Raw genomic sequence first — 21,089 nt, forward strand, 5'->3', positions numbered from 1 at the left:
CTAGCAGATCCCCTGGTCCCAAGCTGCCACAGTTGTTGGGACACTGCAGAACGTACAGTTATGGCCTAACCCAAAGCAAATTACCTCTAAGCTCCAATCAAACTAGACACGTTGGCTATCCTCCAGAAAAAAAGAAAAAAAACCACCAACAAAAAAACCCTACCCAAACCACCAAGCCTACTTTTGTTCACCAAAACAGTACGTGGGGCTGTACTACTGCAGTAGGATTCTGGATCTTTTGATTTGCTTAAAAGCAGTAGCTGCTTGAACAGATTTTTAAATCTATTTCAAGAGTCCAGAAACACAGCTCGTAGAGTGGGTGCTCTAGCATGCAGTAACTGTGCTCAAATTAAGAGACCTTTCCATATGTAAATCCTTTCCAAGCAGAAGTAGGTCATAGATCTCTTCAGCCCTAAAAAGCATTTCAGTCAGCCATGCAGAACAGAAATTAGGCTTATCAACTATGCTTGCTTCAGTTAACCTGTAGAGCTGATGCACCCCTCCACATCAGCCTCGGGAACTCCCAGCTGCAATGCACAAACAGGAAAGCAGCACCCGCTACTGTAAATGGAACCGTGGTTTCCTCCTTAGTGTTCTTAACAGCAGAGAGTCCATCCCTATTCCAAGAACACCACCAAGGAAGATTTAAACACCAAACTGATACAAAGCACCCAGTCCCTGTGCAGCACAGCAGGGCAAGAGCTAAGGGAACTTCCAGTTCCAGCACACAGGCTCTGTCTGCTCCTTTTAATTTGCAGTTGTGCTGAACTCCCACAACAAAGTGAAGTGGCCTGGCAGGTACAAAAGACACTGGCAACAAGCTGAGCCCTTGCTCTCACACCACCAACACAGCATCAAGTGGTACAGGTGCAAACGAAGGCCAAACCTTACAGAGCAATGTCCTTTTTCTGTGCTAATGACACTAAGGGACAAGTAATAACCATTGGCCTTATGGTCTGGGAAAGAGTGGTTCATATGTAAAGATTACTAAAATGAAGAACTCATTTATTCCAAAAAAGGAGTGCTAGAACACCACTCAGGCTAGTGCCATGCCTCAAACACCCGTGCTAAGCTTAATGTTTGTATAAGCAGTTCTGTCCATCTCACCATGTTTTCGGTAACAATCATGCAATGGAAGAAGCTCAACAAGTGAAGGGAAACTATATAGCCATGTACAGGCTATGACATTTAAGTAGTTTCTCCTCACCATCTCAGAAACACCTGACGCAAGCTTCCCTTCACCAGACACTTCATTTAGATGCAAGAGATTTAACGGGCCTCTGTCAACTTCATTTTGCTGCCTCCACATTAATCCCTGCCCCATTCGCACTTGCCAAGTTCACATGACAAATCCTCAAGCAATAGCCTGGTAAAACTCCCATAATTCAGGTGAGACATTGACTGTATTTCAATTCTTGATATTAGCATATCCAAAGGAGCCACAGAAGTAGGCGAGAGCAGGTAGTAACCAAAATTCTTGTCTTATACAAGAGGCCTTTTTGTATTTAGAAACAGCTCCACTGAACAAACTAATGAGGTTTGAACAGTCACAAACTCTGCTTTGTAAACATTAGTTTTGTGAGATAAAACTTCAAAGCATAGCCTACCAAAAAGCCACTGAACTGATATAGAGGGCCCGAACCCAAAAGCTACTGTGAACTGCTTCCACTTGCTTCTGAAGGGTGCTTTGCTCAAGTAACTTAGAAGAACATTCTGAGATTGAACTAGAAGCGCGATGGAGGAGGAGCGGGACAACTTCAAATTTCATCTTTTCCCTCGAAAGTCATCATGTTGAAGGGGAGAGACACCTTTCAAAAATGCCAAACGATTTAAGAACAAACTCTCCTACACTCCCCTGAGACTCTCATGCTCTGAAGCCTGTTGTTCCCCTTCATCATCTCCCTCCCCCACCTTACACAATGCAGATGGCTATCAATTCAATCTGACAGCACAGCAAAAGCATAATATTTGTTAGCTGGGCAGAATAGACCACATTTACTGAAATTACTATTATACAACTATGTTCTACCAAGAAAGCACAGTATTTTTTAACTCTGGGATGACTGTCACGAAGAACAAATGAGTAGCCTGTGTGTCTTTATGCATCCCAAACAAAACTAAGTGATTAAACCAAGCAGGTTGTTCCTTGTAATACAAAGAACCAAAGTTAAGTATCACACCACTGCTGACACTTAAGAAGTATCGTACACAGCCACTCAGGCCAACATCTTGAGGCTTCTTTTAAGAGAAACCAGAATGAAGAAAAACAAAACGACTTAGTAGTTTTTGCGTTAGTGATTTGCTTTGCTAACCAAGGTAACTATGGCCTTATTCTCACTATTGTGAGATCACATCCAAAATGACAAATAAAGAAGAAAACAATGGGATTGCACTTAGGAAGCAAAATCCAACTTTATGAAACTTCAATGGTCAAAAGACCCTACAAAACCCATCTCAAGCTTCATGTGGACACTTAGTATTATGTGTTGCAGGCCATTCAAAGAGACACTTAAATTTAGCTGGGAAATTTTAAGTACTATTAGCAGGTATGGTGGTTACTAAATACTCCAGAAAGTCTTAGCATTATGTAGAGCGGCATTTTCAATGTATTTCTTTGTAATTTAAGACATTTATTAATGTGAATCTGCAGATTTCAGGTGATGTTTTTCTAGGGTGCTCCAGTTTAACCTGTAGGACCTTATGACCAAAGAACTAAAAATATCCATGTACCAATACAACAGTATGCTAGTAATTTGATTATTTCTGACAATTACTTTCCAGAACAACCATAGTGCCTGCATACGTTAAGAACACCTTTGCCACTAATCTTCGTTAGTCTTAATACCATTTTATAGTCTGTACATTTTCAGTGTTTGCAATGGGCGATACTGTCAAGATGTAGGACATTACTAAAATTCAGTTCATAGGATTCGCATAAATAAAGCCAGACATCTTTCACCTAATTTATTTAAGTTCCAATTTTTTTCCAATTCCAAACAAAAGCTAAATACAAGTTTTAAACAGGTAAGCACTAGTTTTATCCAAAGGGAGCAGGCTTATGCAGTTTTACTCCAGCAAAATACTCAACCCTTAAGCAGAGCCTTCTTTGTCATCAAAACTATACAGTAGTCTTCCTTTTATCATTGCACAATCTTAAAATGCTCTGTCAGAACCAACTTTTGACACTCCAAACACTATTTTACATTGTTTTATAATGTCTATTCCAAAAGAAAAAAAAAAACCTCAATGGGTTTTCCGTAAGAAATGTTTTAGAAACCAGTATTTCCTGCACAGTTCTCCTGCAAGTTTACAAGTCTCAACTCTCAAGAAAAAATAATCCTCTACCAACATTGTTTCTGCAGCTATTATTTAACTTTATTTTTTAGCTGCTTTAGCGACTTCAGACTCCAGGTCTGCCTCATCTGTATAAATGCATCCAACTCAAAAGAATACTTTCATACAGTTATACAGCAACTTGGGGAAAGAGATCCAAAACGAAAGTGCCAGTAAACTTAGACATGGCCCAGCAAAATAAAAGAGGCAAAAAATGCCTACACATTAAATGAGATGCTTTTTTTTTTTTAAAGAAAGATTTCTTTCCCACATTTACCTCCTATTGTAATAGCCACTTATCTGTTCATTAAAATGAATGATAGTGCTCTTTGATACAATCATTAACAGCAAAGCTATAAGGCTTTTATACCCGTTACATTCACTTCTCACCCTCCAAATACTGATGGTTAACATTATAGATGTTAGGGGGCATGACCAGCACAAATGGGAACACCACCACAAATGATCACCTTGTGCCTTCGGATACATTTGTTTCAGTGTACAGTCCCTTCATTTCACATTTTAGGAAGATGCTGATGCAGTGCAAAAGCGTGCAGAGCATCCTCTCTTTCACAAGGTCCATGCAGAAAACATCTAAAAAAAATTGTAAAGTTCTGAGATACAAATGATAAAAAAAATCCAGGATGATCAAGTTTCACAATGTATAGTGTTCTGAACATGAGTCCATTTTCTTCTAAATTCTGAAAGAATAAAGTGGTGAGGAAAGTGAAAAATCCACTGCTGCATTCTGTGATCTTCCCCATTCTGCTGGCCAGTACCTTACTCTGGCATGTAAGGACGGAGGTGATCCTCTATGGTACCAACCGTCCAGTGAGTGAGCTGCTCCTGCGGCAGGTACAGGCAGATGCTGCATAACTTGAAGATTGTGGCTTTGTTTTTTGGAGTCTAGAGGCAAAGAAAACCCAAAGAAAAGCTGTTAAACATGAAAGTTAACTCAAGACTAATAGGCAGACCTCCAGCAGATCCACCCCAATCATTAGCTTGCTGCTGCTTGTGGAGAAACAACACACACATTTAAAAGCCACTGTTTCATCTGTATAAACAGCCTGAACTCAAATTTAGCCCGCAACCTCTAGTGCCTAAATATTTTCCTTATTCTGCTCATTCTTAACTTGAATCATTTCTGTAATATCACCTACATTAAGCCACTGTTTTAATTTTTCCAAAACATTATTTTGTAACTTACTTGATTTTTAATACAAGAACATTAAATTAATTCTATATGAACGCGTCTGTGGCCCATAGCTGGTCTTTGCATGTGAGAATCCCATTTATAGCATAAGTTTCCTCTGAAACTGCTGAAATGCAAGCATGGATGCATGATCAATTTTTCTATTAGAGTATTTTGCAATAAAATCACGATGTTCCTAAGAAAAAGCATTTTATGATTAAAACACACTTCTAAAAAGAGGGATGAAATAAGTTTACCTGCAAGTGCTGTCTGTCAATGAAGAGAAACACTGACTGGTTAGGGTTGTTGACAACAATTCCAGTCTTGTCCTTTCGGCTCAGAACATGCAGAAACTGTTTTTCATAGTCACCGTGATGAAATTCAAACTTGGCCTGCGTTGTGTGAGGGAGGGGAATAAAAATATTTGTGAAGCTAAAGCTCACATTTAACCAATTAACTTCCTTCAATCTGGGGCTTTACAACCACTTTTGTTTCACACTGACATTAGACATTGCAGTGATGTATTAATAATTCAAAGGTACAACTTAACTGCATATATTAAACCAGATTTAGCTTGTTCTGCCAGAACATCCCTGTGCATTAACAATACACCACATTTCTTCCAATAACTGCCTATGACTGCAGAACCAGCACAGGAAATACATGTAACTTCAAAAATCTGAATGTAAACAGCTGAAGCTGGCTACTGAAAAAATAGTCTAAAATGTTTGAAATTTATCTCAAGTAAAATTATAATGCAAAAATTCCATCCATCTCAGACCCTCTTTCATCTAAGAAAAATACAGCAGCTTGGGATACTCACAGAATCTTAATGACAATCATATTTAGACAAAGATTCGACTGTACTAAGAGCCACATCTAATTCACTTCATACCAACGTCCTTCAGATGCTTAAATTTGGAAGCACTGATGTAACAGTGCATAAAGACAGGAAGCAGAATTTGGCACTCAAAACACTGACAGTATCAGTTTATTGGTTAAGAAGAGAAGAGTATTTATCCTCCCATCCAGGTGTAAGTTACTTATTGACATTAAAAAACAAAACCAAATACCTGAACAGGCCTAAAGGGTTCATCAGATCCCTTCCACCGAGAAAACAGGAGACAGACTATCTTCTCAATATCATTACGAGGCCAAAGAATGAAGTCCATCTCCTGGGTACAGCCGATCACATCCTGTAAGTAGTAAAGTTCTGTACTTACATTCCTTCCAGTAGTCAAAGATAGAGATAAGCAGCTTATCTATACAGGCATGTAATTTAAAGGTGGTACTTATTACAATGTTGGTATAATCTTCCTTTTGTATTACTCATAGCACAGCTAAAGTCCTCCTTGCCTTCCATTGAGTTTTAATATCAGTATCCAGTTCCGATAAATTCCAGCTTTACGAAAACATTAGCAGAGACTATTTTCCAATATTCATAAAGCAAACCCACCCAGTCTTACAGCAAGTGTTGTTGCAAGAATTAACACATGCCTACTAAAAGACAAGGACGGCAAGAAGATGTAATTCCCAAGACATATTTGAACAAGACAGATTAAAGGTAAAGCTTGAGCACTGCACATTTAAACACAATTTCAGAATACATATGCTGTTACCCTTTAAACCAGACCCCATAAACACATGCCCTCAGAACCCTCATGCAACAGAAGAGTTAAGAAAATAAAGACAGCAGGATTAGCCTTAACACTCACAAAGAAAAGTATAAAAAGTAACTTTACCCTGCGCATAGACTGGTAGCGGGGTGCATGAAGCTGTACTACATCCTTCTGCAGAAGCTCTAAGGAACTTTCCAAAGAATAGCTGGAATCCCGCACACCTTTCAGGATATTTTCTTCATAATTATTGGTCATGACTGGTATCACTTCAGACACTTCAAAAAGCGCTGACTTTTTCTTCTAAAAAAAACCCACAGATTACATTAAGATTACAATCCTTTCTAGTTAATTATAAAGAACAATTTATTTCAGAATCTATGATTTTGTTAGCATTCATGTAAAAAGCGCACATCACAAGCTACAACTTGACAGAAACCACACAAATTGACATGCAAAATTTTATAAATTAAATATAATCAGTCCAACAACTTTTTATAAGAAGTTGAACGTGTTTTTGTTTGTAGTCTCCAAAGATACAGATTTACGTGCTAATCTTGCAAAGTCTTGATCTATTTAAAAACTACATGACAGACAAAGCATGTTTTATCAAATAACCCTCCACACCCCCAGCCAGAACATACACAACAAGAAACTATTTGCTGACCAAGCTAAACTACTTTAAGCAAGGTAGTACTGAATGGACATCTTCACTGTCATAGAAGCAAGTTTTATAGGACTTAAAACAGGCATTTGCAATGAATTTCTACAAAGCAACCAGAAAGTAGCATGACTGCTCCAACTAAAACCATTGAAGTCATGTCACCTAAGAAAATCTAATTGATATCACTCCTTAAAAATTCATATTTCTCTTTATTACTATGAGACAGTACCAAGAAATTACATCCCACTACATCCATCTCTGTTTGCACTAGAACTGATGAACAAAGGCAAATTGAACTTAGGAATTTCAAGGAAACTTTTCAATGAAAAAATGTTCAAAGAACAGTCTTCATTAAAAACCAGAACTATTACAGCGAATGCAAAACTACACATCTGAGGGGATTAAACAATTTCAGTGTTCATTTCCTGCATTATGTACTCTGTTGCCATTATGCTTCCATCTTCACTTCCTCATCATTTGTTCAGCACATTCACTTACTGTAAGCACCTATCTTCCCTTGCCTTCTGCAGGCAGAAACTCTCCTACAATTCGAGGTCCACAGTCAGCTCTAGAAATACCACCAGGCTCCCCACCCTGGCCCAGATGCACAGCATCCAGCAGCAGTAAACAAGCTAATGAAGATTTCCTCCTTCCCCTTTCTGCTCCCTTTCAAAATGGTAGCAGCAGTTTCACATATGCCTGCACATTTCAATATTGCATTTTGTGACTCCTCCCTTCAACTGCCAGGTTTTCCCTTCCGCTTCAACCAGATAAACACAGTAGCTCTAGCAATCACTCCAGCCAAGTCTCCCTTTTCAACTCAACTGTTCATAGGCAACAATTATGTAACTCAGACCTCAATGAGGCTTACTGAATTCCAGTATTACCTTCTAAAAATATTTACCCAATATATGTTACCAAGTAATCATTTTATGAGGCACTGGCACCCTCCGCATTACAAAACTACAAGCATATGAAAAGCAAAACTGACAAACATTAACTCCATAAATATTATCACAGTTAGCAATTAAAAAAACGTTAGAAAGTCAATTGAATCTATTAAAGATACACCGTAACATAATCAGGCAGCAAGATTTTGCACAGCACAGTTAACATGCATTGCGACAGACAACACAGTAAGAGAGAAACATTAAAACTAAGTTACCTTGTCTTTGAACACAAAGGCAATGTACATCTTGAAGTCAAACTGGTCAGCTAAAGATTCTTTTTTCTTTCTAAGCTGAGCACGAAGTCTGTTCAGAGCTTGTTTTTTCCGGGAGTTTGGGTCCCCCATTTTGTAATACAGGTGGTACTAAAGCCTTTGGAAACTGTCGCTAAACTATGGGCACCTTTTCATAAGACTCAAGTACAACAGAAACAAGTCGTTTTATTCCTGCTAATACGACTGAATAGATAAAACGCGAATGTAACCCAAAACCGCACCTCAGCCAGTATTTTACGAGAATGTCGTATTGGATGGGTCAAGGAACAAAGTAAGTAGGTGTCCAGCCATGGCTAGACAAGAGATTTTACGATAAACCAAGAAAAAAAACCCTAAGAATTTTGAAGAGAAAAATTTGAACAGTTTAGCCGCAGGAATAAGTGGGTAAGAATGAAAAAAAAAAACCAAACAAATCTTATCACAATTTATGTGTACAATAAAAAGCAACTGGCACAAGCCCAATCCATGGGGGGGTTATTTTTGCTCTGCTTACAAAAAAAAAAAAAGCTGAAATTACAAATTGCGTTTTACCCCAGCCAGATTCATGACTCTACTGAATATTATTCTCAGCTTTCCACTATTGCTATGTTGCCCGTCTTTTTTTTTTCTTTAGAATTATTACACTTGGTGGAGAGCAGAGAAAAGGGTGCAAAGGAGGAGTGCACATCCTGGGAGATAGGTGATTTCTCTGCCAACAACAAAATCAACTACAGACAACACAGTGCTGGTTTGCAGGGGAGCAAAGAGAAAAAACAGCGGAGTCATTTCCAACTTCATCCTGCTCATCATCAGGCACATCATTGCCCTGAGGCTACTGCTGCCAAAGAGAAGAGGGATCATGATGGCCATAGACGAGGGGTGGTCAGGGGTTCAAGGGACAGTATTATCTCACCTAGAGACTAAACACCCAAACCAGTGCCCCAAACCCGGGCTCCTTACCGGTGGGAGAGCCCTACATCCCCCAACACCTCACACGCTCCCTGGGCTGCTGATCCCCCGGGGAATCCTTCTCTCTCTGCTGCTGCTGTGCTCCACAGCGAGCAGGGCTAGCCCAGGCTGTGCATGGCCAATGCTTTTTGCTTCTCCTTAGGCCTCTCTCTATAGGAGATGGCAGAGGCTGCAGCGGGTGGCCTGGGCCCAGGGCAGCGGGACAGACACCCGCAGTCGCACGGCCTCTCCCCTCTCACTTCATGGTCACGGCTCGGAAAACATGGAGAGCTTTGCTCCTGCTATTCTCCCAAAATGGGTTTTCTGTGTCAAAATTTTTTTGTGAGATTTTTCTAAATTGCAAGTCTAGGTTGCAATTTTAAATCTCTAAAACACCCTCCCCCCAAAAGCAAATCCCCAATTATCAGGTTATTTTCTTCCTCTCTCCAGACATTTTTCCCCCCCCAGGTGTTTGATTAGTCGGGGTTAAAAGTTTTTCAGGTTAGCAAATTTGTCAGACCAGGTTAAGAAGATGGGAAAAAGTATTCCCCCTTCCTCTCCTGACAAAAAAGAAAAAAAAAAAAAAAGGAAAACAAAATCAGAAAAAAGGAACCCCTCCTGAAACTTTCCCCCCCAACTGAAGCAAGAGACTGAGAGACTCAGACAAGAGGCCGAGACCGTGGCTCACTCGCTACCCGCAGCCGGCGGGTGCAGGAGGAGCAGTGGAGGCGGCGGCGCTGCTAGCAGCACGGAGAGGAGCCATGTCAAGATAAAGCCACGAAGCCGTGGAGCCCCCCCATCCCTGCCGCAGTGGACACGATGACCGGGCCGCCCGCTCTGCCGCTGCTCGGCCCCAACCTGGTCCCCATAGTCTAGCTCAGCGCCCCGGTGCCGGGGAGTGGGGAAATGGTGGCGGAGAGAGGAAGAGGAGGAGGAGAAGGAGGAAGAGGCGACGGCGGCAGCGGAAGGAGGAGGAGGAGACGGCGGCGGGTCCCTGTGCTAGTGGCTCCTACGGAGGACGGCGGGCATAGAGATCCCGGAGCGGCGGCGGAGGACGGGGACGGCCGGAAGGAGGATGAAAGGGCTGAGGAGAGCCTCTCTTCGCCCAGGCGGTCCCGGGACGTCCTCGAAGGCGACGGCCGGAGGGAGCGTGAGCGCCTCGGTCTGCGCCTGTGCCCCGGCAGGGAGGGAGCGCGGAGAGGAGCTGCACGGCCCGCACCGACCTCGCAAAATGGCAGCGCCTGAGTCACACAGGCACCGCCCTGCCCGCACTGCGCAAGCGCGCTGGGACGGCGCGTACCAAGCTCTCGGGCCGCCGGGGAGAGGGGGGTGTGTGGAAATATAATCTTAGGTTCTAGGCAGGACGGCTCAGCGGTAGCTCCTCCAGACACGGACGCTTCCTTTAGTCAGCGCATCGAGGAGAGAAGATCTGCGGCGGAGCTTCTCCGAGCCACCGCCGCGCCGGGAAGCCAGGTCGCACTTCTCCTTCCCCCCCCGCCCTCGCCTGGGCTGCCACGGCCCGTGTCACCGCCCTCACGCCCCCGCGTGATGCCGAGTGGGGTGCAGCCCGCGGGACAAGGACCCGGATGGAGTTGCTCAACGCAGTTTCAGGCTGGGGGGCAGGGCAAGAAGGCGAAGGGGGTGGGGAGGAACGTGGTCCTGACCCCCCCTCCCCGCCTGAGGTGGTATCTGCCCGCCCCCCCCCCTTAACAGTCGCGATAAATAACATTTTTTAAGTCTTGTAGTGGCGCGTGTTGTTTAATTTCGTCCTTTGAAGGGTTTGTTTTCAGCCCATCGTACATGTGTGAATTAAAATTTAAAACAAAAAAAAGAAAACACAAAAATCCAACATTTACCAAAAGGTGGCATGGCGATGGTGTGTCTCCAGCAGGGATCTTGCCACAGAAGCCAGTGCCCCGCCAGTGTGTGACAGCGCGTGTCCCTCCCTGGTGCTGGTGACACTTCCTGAGGGGGCTGGCTGGTTCTTACAACAAAGTAATTGCCATTCCAGAGACACAAACCCCGTCCTTGGGAGAAAAGTAAGCAGTTTTGCCTCTGAACCACAAGGAAAGGCTTTTGCCTCTTGCCTTCCTGTCTTACCTGGGTTCTGTATACTAGGAGACCAGAAGACAGCAGGAAGAGCAGCCATCTTCAGCATTCGGTGGCCCATCCCTCGTCTGTCCCCTCAGGCGTGCCAGGGAAAGCCTCCCCATCCAGAACTACCCAGGCTGGAGGTGCTTCCGAAGCACCCGGCAGCGCAGGTTCGCCCTGTGCCGCACCAGAGACTGCTGAGGGGAGGGTGACATATTTGGACGCAGGCTGCCGGGGTGGGTGAGGGCATCTGGCCCAGCTTCCCTTTGGAGGCTGGCCCCTGTGACTCACCAGAATGGCAATGATATTTAAAAGAGGCTGAGGGAACTGGGCATGTTTAGTTTGGAGAAGAGGAGGCTGAGGGGGGACCTCATTGCCCTCTACAACTACCTGAAAGGAGGTTGTAGAGGGGTGGGTGTTGGCCTCTTCTCCCAAGTGAATAACGACAGGACCAGTGGAAATGGTGTGAAGTTGCGGCAGGGGAGGTTTAGATTAGATATTAGGAAGAATTACTTTACTGAGAGAGTGGTCAGGCACTGGAACAGCCTGCCCAGGGAGGTGGTGGAGTCGCCATCCCTGGAGGTATTTAAGAAACGTGTAGACATGGCACTTCAGGGCATGCTCTAGCGTCCAAGATTGTTGTTTTGTGTGTTTGTGGTTGTTCTTTTTGTTTGTTTTTTTTGTTTTGTTTTTTTGTGGTTGGACTCGATGATCTCAAAGGTCCCTTCCAACCATAAAGATTCTGTGATTCTGTGAAAAGATTAGAAGGAGAAGATAAGTGCAGGCACCATCTATCTCATTGGATTGTTTCAAAGCCCACGCAGCATGGCAATGGTGCTCTCCGATAAACTCCAGTAGATTTCAGAGTGTTTTTCCCCTGGTCTTCACAGAATCATAGAATGGTTAGAGTTGGAAGGGACCTTAAAGGTCATGTAGTTCCAACCCCCCTGCCATGGGCAGGGACACCTCCCACTAGAGCAGGTTACTCAAAGCCCCATTTGACCTGGCCTTTAACACTTCCAGGGATGGGGCATCCACAACTTCTCTGGGCAACCTGTTCCTGTGTCTCACCACCCTCATAGTGAAGAAATTTGGCTTTTCCTCTGCTGGTTCCCCTTGTTCTCTCCTGACCTTCATATTAGTTATTTCCCTCTGGCACACCTTTCCTTTACACACTTTCCCTGGACACCGTGTCAACTTTCTTCCTGCCTGTCTTGTCACAGGCAGCTGCCATGTCGCAGCCCTTAGACCTCATTGTCTGTACCCAGCGTTAGTCAGGCAATGCTAATACTTCATCTTGCCTTCCCTGTCACAGGCACTACCCAGAATACCTGTTTGAAGAGGAACAGAGCAGAAACAGATCATTTTTACTCACTCACAGACTGCTGTTCGCTTGCTATGGCAGTCCCTCTTGAAAATAACCCTGTATTTGGAGGCAAAAAGCAAGGCTTCCGAGCAGGAGTATTACATTAGCTCTGGGACTGTTTCAAAATGCCAACATTTTTTAACTGCAGTATCAGCCTGGCCTTAACAAGAGCTGTGTTTAGACACCCGCTTTTTCCAGTGGAAGCGGTTTTGTTTGCCGTGCTGCCCTGTACGGCATTTTGTGCCACAGTCTGAAACTCCCTCCCGTGCCCGCTGCTATTTTAAGCCATGACTCACACTTGGCCTGTGACCCTCTTTGTGCCGGCACAGCCCATGGGAAGGTGTCCTGGCGCAGCAGTGCTGCTTGATGCGGGGATTGCCCCGGCACAGAAGGCCTCGGAGGGAACTGGCGCCTTGCCTGCCTGCGGAGGAGAAGAAAGGAAGGAGTTTTCTTCCAGCCCAGTAACTCCAGCTGCCCTCCCGAGTGCAGGGACGCAGCCACGGCTGCTGCCCTTCGTCACGAGGCATCGGGCAGCTGCCCAGCCCCTGGTTGAGGAACGCATCCAGAAAACGTCATCAAATGTAGTGCTGGCACAAGAACAGTTTTATTTCTAGAGGACATTTTGGAAGAGCTATGAGGAGAGAAATATATATATACTTAGAGGAAATACATATATATATATATATGTATATACGTAGAGGAAACGGGAGATCGGGCACAGAGTATTATGTCTTATGCAGCCACCAGCTGTCTTCTGCAAGCTCAGGCTGCTCAAATCCTTTCACAACATTTTGGAAGGGGATAGGAAACTGGAATCACTCCAGGTTCCTTGTGTCTAGATTGCTGTTCCTCCTTATATAGGCAACTACCTCCCTTACCAAACTCAAAGAAGATATTTTTTTTCTTTTCGCTCACTGGCTAATAAAGATATCCTGACAACATTTACACAAATGTACATCAGGCAACCAAAGTATGTTTATTATACGTACAGAAATATCTGCGCTATTAAAGCCGTGAGTCTTGTCCTACTTTTATACAGTTGTGCTTCTTTTCCTCCATCGTGCACAATGATAAAGCTCATATAGTAGGAAAATCTGCATCTTAATCTGCATCTTAGTTAAAATATCTGCATCTTAGTTAAAATATATATTACTAAGTAACATCTCTGACTGAATGGATAGTAAAGACTTAGCAAAATAAATATATGCTATCGATCCATAATTCTCTTAACCAGGTAATTGGGTATTGCTGTTATGCTTCTTACTGGTTATGCAATGTTGTACCATTTATAAGAGAGGCTTGTGTGCCTGAAAGCTGGTGTGTGTTTTACAATTATAACACTTGGTCGAAGGACAGACTGCCACTCTTCAAACCTAGTTGACAATGATATAAGCTTTATCATTAAGAAGAGAAACGTACGTGGTATAAAACCAAACCTGACAACTAGATTGTGGCAGTATATGCAAAATACATAATAGTTCTTTTTTTAGGCTTCTGTCCCACTGGCACAGCAAAAACAGTGTTTCTTGTGCACATTAAATCCAGGCTGAGCAGAATGGTCAGTAGAGTGGGTCAGCTTCTGCTCGGTTAACATAACACAGACACGTAAGCTGGTGTCCTTTAGTCTTTCTCCCACTCAAAGTGAGGAGGACTTTGTACATTACCGTGTAGCTGCAGTCCTGTAGCCTTTGGGGAATCAAATGCACGCCCATCCCTAGGGACTTTGGTCTCTGCAGCAGGGGGGGTGACGCTGTTCAGCTGTCATGCTGGAGAATCAGGCAGCCTAGGCAGTAGCCCGTGTGAAGCTAGGAAAGACCTCGTCACAAAAATACATTTATTGGGAGAGTAATGTAGTTTTGAGAAGCACTGCAAGTCTGGAATGTCTGGTTGCTTGTATATTTTTTTCTTCTCTACTCTGAAAAACTTGTATTTTCTATTCACCATGTTACCATTTCCTTGCTGTTTTCAGTGAAATTAAGCACTGTAGTTTTTTCACATTTCAGTTGCATAGTAAGTTGCAGTTTTTCTGTAAATTAAAAAGGATTGATAACTTTATAGAAGCACCTTGTTGGCTTTTTTTCCCAAAATTTATGTGATTTATGTGATTTCAGAGTCTAACTCCTGTTTTCAGAATTAAATGTTTACTCATAAGCATGTGGGCAAGATTCTACTCTAACGCCTCTGCTCTTAAGTTCCATCTTAGTAATTAGTTACTTAAAATTTAATAATTTCTAGTTAATAATTAGTTTTTAATAGATTGTAGCAAATTGATATATTTGTTGCAGACATAATAGGACAAGATGAAATGGATTCTGTTATCTTTCTGTTTATACTTTCCATGCATACAGTACTGTATGTTAGAAGTTGTACCAGCCCTGAAGCTACTTGCTTCAAAAACAAAACTATGATTAATTCAGTGCCAAATGTTAATGCATCAGACAAAAATAAGTTAGTATTCTTTCTAAATTCAAACAACACAAATTAGGTGGCAATTAAAACCCTTTCATACACTTCAGAATATACTATGGTTCACTCTTTTCTGCCTGTAGAGAAAACATTAGTTTCTAAGACATAACAGGAGTGCTTTTGTGTAGGGAAATGGGAATATTTAATGCGTAAAACATTCCTTACATCATGCTGTGGACAACTATATATCCACTGCACAGCTATTGCTCCAGTATTAAGCTTCATTCATACTTCCCTGGGTCCTGCCTTCTAGATGTAGGGCTGTGCTCATTAAATGGGCCATACATTCTTGAGCATGTGAGGTATTGATCCTACACTTTGGCTGAACTGTAACTACTATCTTGTTGGGTTTGTTTCATCTTAATAATTATGTGTGTGTATATATATATACACATATATATCTCTATATACTTAAATACATTTTATTATGTGTGTTCCCATTTCCTGCTTGTCCAGTTTGTGCTTTTCTGACTCGTTTAGGAGTGCTGAGTATGTGAGTTATGATGTCAAAAGCAGCTAAAGGTTCTCAGTGCTGAGAAGATGGCTTGCCCAAACACTGACACCCAATCAATTGCCTCTTTGAGTATGGTAGTTATGATTTCTTTAACAGCTTGGCCATTTGTCTTGTATAACAAATGGATGTCCTGTCTCTAAAACTTTGCATTTATTTTGAAAATGTCTGAAATGCACATTAAAAACAAGAATCCCTGACTGCACTTTGTACATAAACCTGCAATTCACATTCCATTGGACAAAGTGTTTTGGCATCTGAAAGACTATTGACTCTTTGTCACTGTGCTGTGTCATCTTTAACTTGTGTTCTCAGTGATGTGCAAATGCCTTTGTCTTTATTAGACTGGTTTGATCTATCAAAAACAAAGATAGTCATGCTCTAATGTAGGTTTTGTGTTTGCTTAGCAGGGGCCTGCAAGAATAAGAGTAAAATTTGAAACAACTTGTTTTATTTGTTCAGTCTGTAAATAATATTCTAAATACTTGTAGTCAACAGAATTTGAATTAGCTTTAGATTAGTAATTCCTAGCCTTTATAGAGAATGTTTCCTTTTTAAATCTTAAAGCATGACATAAATGATGTTTTTTTCAAGGTAACTCTATAGCTGAGAAGGTTAGGACCTAACAGTGTTTTAAGGGATGTCTTAGTGACTCACACAGTATTTAACTAGGGAAAAAATTCAGAAGGTGAGATGTAGATTTTTCTTTTAACCTTTCACCTCTGAAGCACTACAGATTACTATTCACAGGACAATCTTTTATTCTAATAGATGAAAATTGCAGACTCTCTGGAGACATTTAATTAGTAGTAGTGGCCATCATTGAAAACCAGCTTGCATTATGAATTATACCTGGATTGTGCTGTGTATATAACCATTTCTTGGGGCAGAGTGTCATTAGCATGCAGCCTTCCGTGCTGATTAACCTAGGGAAAAGAAGGCAAATCACGAACTTCTCGGTTAGACAAGAAAAACTCTTCTGTACAACCTAATACCCCAGAAACAAGACACTGAGGGAGGGGAAGCGGCAGGCAACGTAATGCCACGCTGCCACCTAGTGTCACCCGGCGGGTCGCGGGGAGCCGTTTATCCCTTAGATAAATGGCCTTTTTATTGGACAGAAGGGCCAAGCAAGCAGCAGAAAGGGGCCCTGAGAACCACAGTTCCTGTTCATTGTCTCAGAGATCCCAAACCCAGCCTTGGGGCTTCCTTCCCGGGACCCTTTTGCAGGGCCTGCACCCAGAGCGGGACCGAGATAAGACATTCTTGTGCTTCAGAGGCACAACGCTGCACTGGGTTCCTTATACCTCTCCACAGTAGTTCTCTGCATCTAAAACAATTACAGTAGTTGCTTACATTAAATACTAATAAATAGGAGAGCACTTGTGATATTTAAGTAATAATGGAATTTACAAAATACAAAATTACAAAATTACAATGTAATTTACCTGCACTTCATGTAGCAGGTAGAAATAAAGAGTCCTTAAGCACCCCAGAGCTAGATAATTATCTCTGGACTACAGTAAAGGCCTTGACAAAAGGCACAATGTGACACAATGTGTCAAGTAGAAATACCATTTTGCCAGTACTTGATTCAGATACCCAAGTTCAAACTCTCTGTACAATCCTTAGGAACTTTCCACACACAGGAGTCTAAGCAAGACTGGACCCCAGAGTCATTGGACACCAGGTAGTGGCTGCCAACCTATTCCCACGGTCCCAGGCACGTGAAGTCTGAAACCTGACATCTGCTGGAAAAGTAGCACAGTGAGCTGTAGGCAATCCAGGAGACTCCTGGAGTACATTGAAGATAACTTCTTGAGCCAGGTAATAGACAGACCCACCAGAGAAGATGCCATACTGGACCTGATGGTCACCAACACAAGTGAGCTAATTGGTGACATCAAGATCGGAGGCAGCCTGGGCTGCAGTGGTCAATCACTGGTGGAGTTCGCAGTCTCGAGGGATATGAGCCAGCAAGAGTAAAGTCAGGACCCTAAATTTTAGGAAAGCAAAATTCAGTAATTCCAGGAGTGAGTCAATTGGACCCCCTGGGAAACTGCCCTCGGGGACAAGGGAGCAGAACAGAGCTGGCAGATCTCTAAGGACACTTTCAAAGGGTGCAAGAGCTCTTGATCCCCAGGTGTAAAAAATCAGGAATGGAAGGCAAGAGACAAGCATGGCTGAGTCAAGACCTGCTGGTCAAACTAAAGGATAAGAAGGAAATGCACAGGCAGTGGAAGCAGGGACAGGTACCCTGGGAAGAGCACAGAGGTGCTGCCCAGTTGTGTAGGGATGGGGTCAGGAAGGCCAAGGCGCAGCTGGAGCTGAACTTGGCAAGGTATGCAAAGAATAATAAGGAGGGCATCTACAGGTATGTCAGCCAGGAAGGTCAAAGAAGTGTACCCCTTTGATGAGCAAGACTGGCAAAGTGGTAACAACAGATGAGGAGAAGGCTGAGGTACTCAAAAACTTTTTTGCCTCTGTCTTCACTAGCAACATCTCTGCTATGAAGACAGGCTGAGAGAGTTGTAGTGTTTCAGCCTGGAGAAGAGAAGGATCCAGGGAGACCTGATTGAGGCCTTTCAGTACTTAAAGGGGGCCTACAGGAAAGATGGGGACAGACGTTTTAGCAGGGCCTGTTGCGATAGGACAAGGGGTAATGGCTTTAAACTAAAAGAGGGAAGATTTAGACTAGATAGAAGGAAGAAATTTTTACAATGGAACAGGTTGCCCAGAGAGGTGGTAGATGCCCCATCCCTGGAAACCTTCATGGTCAGGTTGGACAGGGCTCTGAGCAACCTGATCTAGTTGAAGATGTCCCTGCTCATTGCAGAGCAGGTTGTGCAGAGTAGATGAACTTTAAAGATCCCTTCCATCCCAAACTATTCTATGATGCTATTCTGTGATTCTATGAAGCCCTCCAAGAAGCTTTTTTTCTGTTGTCATTTTCTGTAAAAAACCGATAACCTTTATCAACAGCAATGGAGTATAAAAGCTTTAAAAAGTACACATTCTCTACTGCCATGAATAATCTAACAAATTGGCTGAGCTCTATGGGAAACCTCAGCATGTTTGCTTAGGCTCACTTCAAGTGCAAATAGTCATAAGTATTCATGACAGAAAGTTCTTTTTTATGAGAAAAAGAAACTGAAATGCATTATATCGTACTCAATCTGAGGACATAGATTCTGCTAGTAGTGGGTAGACAGATTTTTACATGTAAAAATGCTATAAATATAATATAATGCTCTTTAAATTTGACCTCCAGCCCCCAAAATGGGAATTATTACAATAAAGTAACCTGAAACCTTTTTGTGAGATTTTTATATAATTATACTGGTTTCCCACAGTTAAGGCTGTGAATAAGCTTCTGATAATAAGCTCTCAGTGTTCTTTCTGACGTGGTGAAGGGATTCTTTACAAACCTTTCAAACTGAAGACACTGAACTGAAGGAAAGCTCTGAGACACGCTGTTTCATAAAAGGACATGTTCTTCAGCTGGATAAATTGAAGGAGTGGCACCTTTGTAATAAAGCTCCAGTTTGTGTGCCTCCAGCCAGGAACAAATTAAAAGGAAAAACAAACAGAGCTGTCTCATCAGAACCTCCTCCCATTACCTCAGGCCCTTTCCAATTACCAACATTTCCAAAAGCAGTTGTTCCACTTCTGCACTGTAAATCTACCTGAAAACTTTTTATTAATTAATACTGAATTTTGAAAAAGTAATCTTTGAGAAAGTTTCACTTGAAAACATTAGTATTACAAAAATTGTATCACAGACATAAAATACACATTGCCTTTTATGTATATAAATCTATGCATGCATACAATTTAAATATTTTGTATAATGTATTTTATACTGCATATTTGTATTGTTATATAAGAATACATAAAACACAAGAATAGAAATATTTTGATATTGTGTTTATGTACACATTACCTGTTTCTAGATCTTTCTGAAAGGAGATTTAACACTGGTAAGATTTATGTGTATGTTTGATCAGAGTTTATCAAATCTGCTAGTGTTTTGGAATATGGAATTTCAATTTTTCTTCTAGAATCAACAGGAATTAAATTAAATTAAAAGCATGAATACTTTTTTTTTTTTACTAATGTAACAGAACAGTAGTAATTTACATAGACATTTCTGCCCATGTTATTTTTATTTTCTTGATAGAAGACAAAGCTTACTGAGGTGACAACTTGCTGATGACACTGTATTATTCAAGATAATAGGAACAGAGCTGACGGAAAACCTGCAGAAGGGCATTATGGAATGGAGTAACTGCCGAATACAGCAGTCAATGAAATTCAATGTAGATAAACATAAAAGAACATACATAGGAAAAAATCTTAATTTCACATATTGAGTAACAGACTTTGAACTCGCCATCATTCAGAATGAGATCAGAGTTATGACAGACATTTCCACAAAAATGGCAGCCTGATGTTCCGCAGTGGTTACAGAGGCAAATTAAATGGCCTTCAGTTCACAAAAAGTTCACAAAAAGAGCAGAAAGATGGAACAGCTTTCACATAAGGGATGGCTACGTAGACCTTGGAGAAAGAACTGGAAGGGAATCTGTGTAACAGTGGCCTAGATGAGGACCAGTTGTTTGCTCTCTGTTCCAATACAGGGACTGGGGACATCAAATTAAGCTATAGGAATCGTGTTAAAAAGAGAAAGAAAAAAAAAGAGTGTGTTAGTTTGAGGAAGAGGAGACTGAGGGTAGACCTCATCACTCTCTATAACTACTTGAAAGGACGTTGTAGAGAGGCTGGTGCTGGTCTCTTCTCACAAGCAAATAGCGATAGAACAAGAGGGAATGGCTTCAAGTTGCAACAGGGTAGGTTTAGACTAGACATTAGGAAGAAGTTCTTCACAGTAAGAGTGATCAGACACTGGAACAGGCTGCCCAGGGAGGTGGTTAAGTCACCATCCTTGGATGTGTTTAAGAGTCGTTTAGATGTGGTGTTGGGGGATATGGTATAGGGAAAAACTTTGTAGAGTAGGCAAGATGGTTGGACTCGATGATCCCAAGGGTCTTTTCCAACCTGAATGATTCTATGATTCTATGATTCTTTGGACAATCGCTATGTGTTCTGGAACACATTGCCAAAGGATGTTGTGGACAAAGAAAGTTTAAATGGGTCAATGGGAGACTGAACAAGTTTATGCAAGAGAGATCAGCTTTATTTCCTTATCCTTGTTTAAAGATTTCCTAATTCATAATTTTTTATGTTCTGCCTTCTTTTCTTTCATCAGACCAGGACGTGCCTCTTAAGACATTCACGTAGGTGCCATACAGTTTATTGCCAAACAGAAGACTGACAGAGTGGCATGCTAAATAAACACTTCTCTCTGTAATTATCCTAATTTCTAATAGCTCCATCATATTGCCTGGAAAAAAATGTCAATAGCTGCTGTAGGCTAGCTATGAGACCTTGATTGCAAGGAATGTGTCCTTAACTCTACGAACATTTACTCACAAGTCAGCAGAAGATACTATTAGCATAAATAATAGAAAAACGTGCAAGTATTTGCAAGAACATAATTGCAAAGTGGCCTCTCTATATCATACATAAAATTATTGTAAATCAGTTGTTGTGGCTTAGCCATGCTATTTTTCTTCCCTGGTTTTGCAGACTGTACTGCATTTAGATAGAAGTGATGACAATCACAATTTCACTGAATTTT

At 42.0% G+C, this 21,089-nt stretch overlaps 1 protein-coding gene across 1 annotated transcript; it reads right to left on the minus strand.

Moving 5' to 3' along the window:
* Positions 1 to 4,113: 4,113 nt before the first annotated feature.
* C4H6orf62 (chromosome 4 C6orf62 homolog) lies at positions 4,114 to 10,200 on the minus strand. Its single transcript, XM_074146417.1, has 5 exons — positions 7,971 to 10,200; positions 6,268 to 6,444; positions 5,599 to 5,721; positions 4,783 to 4,917; positions 4,114 to 4,239 (listed from the first exon to the last, which is right to left on the minus strand). Exons 1-5 carry the CDS (start codon positions 8,097 to 8,099, stop codon positions 4,114 to 4,116), a joined length of 690 nt encoding a protein of 229 aa, XP_074002518.1. The 5' UTR covers positions 8,100 to 10,200.
* Between the last annotated feature and the right edge of the window lie 10,889 nt (positions 10,201 to 21,089).

This window comes from Numenius arquata, chromosome 4, assembly GCF_964106895.1.
Source record: "Numenius arquata chromosome 4, bNumArq3.hap1.1, whole genome shotgun sequence".
NCBI lineage: Eukaryota > Metazoa > Chordata > Aves > Charadriiformes > Scolopacidae > Numenius > Numenius arquata.

Coding starts and splice junctions, on each gene's coding strand:
- C4H6orf62 (XM_074146417.1), bottom strand. CDS start 8,099: ATGGGGGACCCAAACTCCCGGAAAAAACAAGCTCTGAACAGACTTCGT. Junction 5,722..6,267: donor GCTACCAGTCTATGCGCAGG/GTAAAGTTACTT, acceptor TACTACTTACAG/GATGTGATCGGCTGTACCCA. Junction 4,918..5,598: donor AACCCTTTAGGCCTGTTCAG/GTATTTGGTTTT, acceptor CACACAACGCAG/GCCAAGTTTGAATTTCATCA.